General features: G+C 45.9%; 1 protein-coding gene across 1 annotated transcript; it reads left to right on the top strand.

Annotated features, from left to right (window-relative positions):
- The first annotated feature begins 4,796 nt into the window (after positions 1-4,796).
- Positions 4,797-6,212, top strand: LOC123413041 (nuclear transcription factor Y subunit B-1-like). The gene is made up of 2 exons (XM_045105987.1): positions 4,797-4,905; positions 5,448-6,212. Exons 1-2 carry the CDS (start codon positions 4,860-4,862, stop codon positions 6,146-6,148), a joined length of 747 nt encoding a protein of 248 aa, XP_044961922.1. The 5' UTR covers positions 4,797-4,859; the 3' UTR covers positions 6,149-6,212.
- Positions 6,213-6,427: the final 215 nt, after the last annotated feature.

The following is a 6,427-nucleotide window of genomic DNA, read 5'->3' as shown; positions in this document are numbered from 1 at the left end:
TATAAGGACGAAGATCCAGTTTTCACTGGGCACCTAGTGAAGATAAGAGACGCTTGGCCTGATTTTAAGGCGTACAAGAAATCGGGTGTCTTTACATCCCGATCAGCCACAAATACGGAGAATGCGAAGAAGAAGAAATATCACCATATTTTGGGGTCAGGTGGCTACATGACTGCCCTGCCTAGGTGGCGACGCTATGAAGATGCGCTTGTGGAAAGAAATATCATTCCACAGACACATGACTGGCCCGATAGGTCCAAATTCTGGTTGTTTGCGCATGGGGCAACGTTGGACGCTGAGACTGGGATGATTGTTGCGGAGGGACCATGGTCGGAAAAAATAAGACAAGTCGTATCAGATCTAGAGAAGGCAATAGAAGCTGTTCGAAAAGGAACTTTTGTTCCCGATAGAGAGAACGACGAGTTGACGAAGGCACTCGGGAACCCCGAAAAGTGGGGACGAACACGAGGCTTTGGAGCCACTACCCCGTGGAACCAAGGGTTTCCGGCGGACCTTGGCACTTACAGAAGCCGTGGTAGAAGCAAGAGGAAGGCGCTGGAACGGATATCGACATTAGAAGAAAAGGTGGCGTTTCTCTTGAAGAAAGGGGGACACCCTGTACCTGACACTGAAGAGGAGGAAGAAGATCCTGCACCTGACGCTGATCAGCAGCAATTAGAAGACGATCCTGTAGCAGATGTCGTCCCATCTCAGCATAGAAGCAGCGTGGGTTCCACGCAGCTGCAGCTAGAAGATGGTCCTGCAGTCGAACCGTCGGCGCCTCACTACCCCGTGGATGATGTCACGGAGAATACAAACTGTGAGATACATATGCCAATGGGGAACATATCCTTCATGGTGGCGTCAGGTTATGCTTTACCGAATCAACCTGGAGCAACCTACCATGGTGGTCAGATTCCAGCATCCCATGCTCGTGTCGGGTTGTCAACAATTACGCCGGGATGCCAGTCAATTGAGCTTGATATTCCTGGAGGTGAAGGCGAGAAGACACTGGGAGAAATGGATCTTGGTATCATCTTGTGGAAGAAGAAACACATCGTGTTTCCTAACGCGGCGCCAAGGCCACCGACTCCTCCAGGTACAAATGCACCACCTCCAACAATTACTGAATGTTGCACCACATGTAAGCCTATTTTTAATAGTTTTTTCACTTTCGTACAGAGAATGCACGACCTCCAAGTCCACCCCCCAACGCACCTCCAAGTCCACCCCCCAACGCACCTCCAAGTCCACCCCACAACGAAGATAGGGAGCCCGAGGCCGAGAGTCCATCGCCCGTGCACTCCAGTGAGCCGACGGATGCGCCCACTACGGGTACGGCAAAGCGGAAGCTGCAGTTCACAAGAAACGGGACTCCTCCCAAGAAGAGAGAAAGGAAACCCAATAAAGTCAAGACTCCCCCGAAGTTACCAGGCCTGATGACTCCGGAGGAACTAGACGAGGCCGTGAAAGCCAAAAACAAAGCATGGTTCGCACGTTTCCCCTGAAGCCCCCTCCAGACATCTGGACGGAAACTCTGAAGAACGTACCAAAGTGGAAAATTGAGCGCACCATCGACAACTTATATTATCCTGAACCGCCGCCACCGCCGCCCCTTTCAGACTATGAACGGTTCATTGAAAAGATGCACATCGCACAGATGAAGCAGGCGGAGCAGATGAAGAAGGCGGAGCAGACGAAATGCAGGAAACAAGTTCCCCAGCTCGGACAACAAGAAGCACAGTCAATTGCCCCGCTCAAGGTGTTATCTGACCAGGCTTCAGTGTCCGGTCCACGCATGGGCGACGTAGGTTACGCTATTGCTGATGTGGTATATAAATATAAGCCCGAGCACCCTCTGGTCAAAAATCCTAGTGCTCTAACAACCCAACTATGGAATTTACATGGTTGGTACTTGGAGGCCGCAAGGCAAAAGAGAGATTGTATCATGGCGGAAGTTCAGGATCAACACTACTTCGGAGAGTACGGTGTGGAGGTTGGGTTCGATGATTTTTTCCAGATGTACAATCAACGTGCCCTCGACAAAGCTATCGTCAGCTGCTACTATTTGTAAGTGATTTATTTGTGTAATTTAATTATTTAGTTAAGCTCGCGTTCATTGCCCGTATAATTATCACTCACGAGACATTCTTTTTGTACGCTACTATGCAGAATGAAGATTCGTGAATGCAGGCTGGCAGGAATCTGGGACTTTGGGTTCATTGACCCGTATTCGTTTCATCAAGAGACAATAGAAAAGTTCAACAAGGATACACCGGATGATTTTCTAAGGTTTTTGAAGCGACAAAGTACCAAAAAAGAAATACTTTGGCCCTACGGATTCAAGTGAGTGTTACTGTCTTGTACACATTCCATTTTGCTTACCTGATGTTAAGTGTAATTGATGAGTATGCATGACTGCGTGTGTACACGTGCGCAGGTCCCACTTCGTATTGTTCATCATTAGAATCGATCAAGGACAAGTTGAAGTCTGGGACCCGTTAACGTGGGACGCTGACAAATGGAAGAGCGCGCGTCAGATGCTTCAAAGGTATATATATATCGGCCTCTTTCGTTCATCGGCCTCTTTTTCGTTCATTTCCTGATATCAAGTAAGTAATAATTAACTCTTGTATTCATTTTTCTTTGTCGGCCAGGGTTTGGCAAATGTTCATCAAGGAAGAACCCGGTACATGGGCAGACAAGCTCCACTTTCAGATTAACAAAGTAAGTAGTACTACGTACCCTGGTTTCAATACCATTACCATTCTCTTGATTATTATTAATTTGACTGAATTATGTTCTCGTATATAGGGCGTCCCGCAACAACCACAGGGCACTGATTATTGTGGATACTACGTTTGCGAGTACATTCACAGGATTATCAATGAGAAATCCCGTACTTCCAGAAATCTAGAGGTACGTAACCGGATCTTCACAACTTTATTTATGTTGCCATCAATTATGTTAGTTTTGTTCATAACTTAATTGTTTTCATCTACTTCTTTTAAAGCTGCAACGAAAGCGGGCGATGCTAAGACCAATCCAACGTTGCAAGGCAGTTGCAGAGGAATTGGCAGGATTTCTCCTCACGCAAGTCATAGATGAAGGCGGAGAATTTTTCCATCCTATGAACCAATAGCCAGCTCCCTTCTCTATGCAAGTATACAGCTATAGGAAACGAACTTCAAATTATGTAATGATAATCGGTCCAGTACTTCGTGTTACATGTATATATGTACTTTTATTTGGTGCATCAACATTTAACCACAAACACGGAATCGAAAACACTTAACCGCAAACACGGAATCGGTGTTTCCGGATACGTGTTTCCGATTCCGTGTTCATAAAAAACGGAACACGGACACACGGAATCGGAAACACGGAATCGGAAAGACATAAATGGAAATACGGAACCGGAAACACGTAAACGAAAACCCTGAAAATACGGAACACGGAAACACCGAAATACGGAATCGGAAACCCTGAAAAGAAAAGGAAAAAAAAAGAAAAAAAAACCATTAGGACCGGTTGGTGTTACCAACCGGTTCTAAAGGTCCTCCGCCTGCGCGCACTCTTCGGCGTCCACGTGGAGGCCTTTAGCACCGGTTTGTAAGAGACCGGTGCTAAAGGGGGGGGGGGGCTTTAGTCCCGGATACGTAGCACCGGATGTGTATCCGGGTCCAAAGGCCCTTACCAACCGGTTATAATACCCCTTTCTCCACTAGTGATAATTTTTTGTCTTAGATCTTCGCTCACCTTATCCAGCAAGACCAGGACCCCATCTCTTCCAGTGTATTTTACCTCATTCTCGGGGGAGGGGGGGGGGGGAGATTGCACACATCCTTTTGCGCGTGCCAAAGGGCGCTTGCAAATATGCATTGTTTTGCCATATGAAAGCTTGTTTTCATCATCAGCTCCAGATACACTCCAAATCGGGGTCAGACCCAGGATCCGTCGAAATATATTAGTCTGAACCACTAGTGATTCAATTGCTAGTCTCCATGTAAAGATTCACACTTTATGGGGTACATTTGATTTGCATATATTATTTCAAATTCTACGATTCCCTGGCCTATTGTGACTGGATTCAATCATCACAAAATTCTTTTCGTCCACGTCTAGCCGGTATGCAATACGTAGGGGCAATAAAAACTCTGTTCTTTTCTGGTTGCCAAGCAATATAATCCAATCATATTCATCATAATTTGGGAGTCGGATATTCAAAATATCACGTAAAAAACTTGATATCGTTTAACATTGTAAAGTGCACCGGACCCCAACCCAGCTTAGTGGGAAATAGAACTAATCTTTGCACCAGGTCACAACATAGTGCCATGTACCGTTGTTTATTGACCTTTGCTATTTTATTTTATTTTGCAAATCTTATTGACCTTTGCTATTGTGAACACCATATTTTATTTTCTTCTTCTGAATACACATCTCTAAAGTTTGGGGTCGTCAATATTTTGGTGGTCTTTATGTTATAACTTTGTAGCCTCGTGTATAATGTACCATTTCAGTTTCGAAATGACGTGTAAACACGGTTTGAGGAAAGAACAGCAACTACGTACATTTGTACTAGTAGCAGTCAACGGCTATAATCACATTTATACATGATTTATCGTTGGCTATGTGTTTGGAGAATGCGCAAGCATTAACTGCATGCATATCTTTTTTATCTTACAATCAATTTCTTCTATTAATGTCCTTATGTTTCTTATCAGATAGCATCAAATACCACCAGCTGGCTCCTCGCTGAGGCCACCCACCTGGTAGCCTTTTCTTATAAATTGTGGAATGGGTGTGGTAGAACAACCCTAAGGACATCATAGATCTAGTAACTGAGACAAGAAGCGATGGAAGCAAGGCAAGGCAATGATGGTGTCAACAAGGCAGGAGAAGGTAAAAGTAGATAAAATTGGTCGATTCTTCTTCAGATCATCTGTGTGAAGTATTTGGCTTTTGTAATCATGCATGCGTTGTTCAAATACGGAGTATATTACTAAACCATGAATGTCCATGGAGAAATTATTTAAAACATCAACAAATCTTTAGTTTGTCCCTGCACAATTTCAGATCCACTTTGTTTCAATTAATATATTTTATGCTTTTAATCTTTTTTGTTGTATGAATGGAAGTTTTAAAAGTAAGTTGCCCAACGATTCTACAGAGAAGAAATACCCTTTAAAATCTAGATCTAGATCAACAATAATTTTCGTTCTATGGCTTGTGGATTCTTATGCCCTCTAGTGTAATCAAATACTCTTTTTGTTCCAAATTAAGTTTTTTTTAATCTAATACAACTTCATATTAAAATTGTATTAGAAAAAAACACTTTAAGACGGCGGAAGTACATCTCATTGCCAATTTTATGGAACGGAGGGAGTACCATGTCTTTATTTTTTTCTGAAGTCCTGAGTATAATGCACATGCGTGACATGCAGGCACGCCGAAGAAGGAGCGGGCGTTCTGGGCCAATACTGTGGAGCGCATCATGCAACGCGCCCTGCCGACGAACCCGCGCGCCATGATCCACCGAGACGCCACGGACCTCGTGGACGAGTGTGTGAAAGACTTCATGGGCATTGTCGTCATGGAGTCACACGAGCAGCGCAGGAAGGAGGGCAAGGATAAGATGACTGGCCTCCACGTGATCAAAGCCATGGAAGAGCTCGGCTTCGACAACTACGTCGGGCCCCTCACTGCGCACCTCCGCCGGTACCGCGAGGTTACGGGCTACGTGGGACACGGCAACAAGCGAGCCACGGCGCCAGGGCAGGCTGCGACGGGGCAGATGGCGCCACCGCCACAGCCGTCCGACTCCGCGTTGGTTCCACCCCTGGCCGGCATCACGGTGCAAGGTCAGCTGCCGGCGGCAGATGTGACAACGGCAACGGAGGAAATGGCACCACAGCCGTCCGTCGTTATGTTGGGTGTACCGCCGCCGAACGGCGTCACGGTGCAAGGTCAGGCGCCGCCGGCCGCTGTGACGACGGCTGCGGGGGATATGGAGCCAGCAGCACTACTGCTGCTCGGCACTGCGTTGGGTCAGCCACCTCCACAGAAGCGTGCCCGCGGTGCGTCGTCCGAAGATGCGCGGGCAAGCAGCTCTAGCATGCTACCTGCCTGTGATGACGAGTGTTAGCGTACTCCTGCTCTTCGTGCTGGCTATCGATGGGATGGGAATATCAGTGAGAGGATATTGTAAACTTGGCATGATTGTTGCAGTACTGTTGGTGCTTGGTTATGGTTTATAATTCCTGGTCCCCATATGATTTTTATTTCCTACGCTCTGAACGATGCTCATGGGAATTATCCTGTTTTTCTTATAAAAAAACACAGTTCATCAAACATAGACATCATTGACTTATGGGAAAAACCGTACATGCCTTACAATTTGTATGTAAGAGGTGGACTAATAGAT

This window comes from Hordeum vulgare, chromosome 7H (genome assembly GCF_904849725.1).
Source record: "Hordeum vulgare subsp. vulgare chromosome 7H, MorexV3_pseudomolecules_assembly, whole genome shotgun sequence".
In the NCBI taxonomy this organism is placed as follows: domain Eukaryota; kingdom Viridiplantae; phylum Streptophyta; class Magnoliopsida; order Poales; family Poaceae; genus Hordeum; species Hordeum vulgare.
Note: the sequence above shows the minus strand (reverse complement) of the source record. Positions and strands in the feature narration are given on the sequence as shown.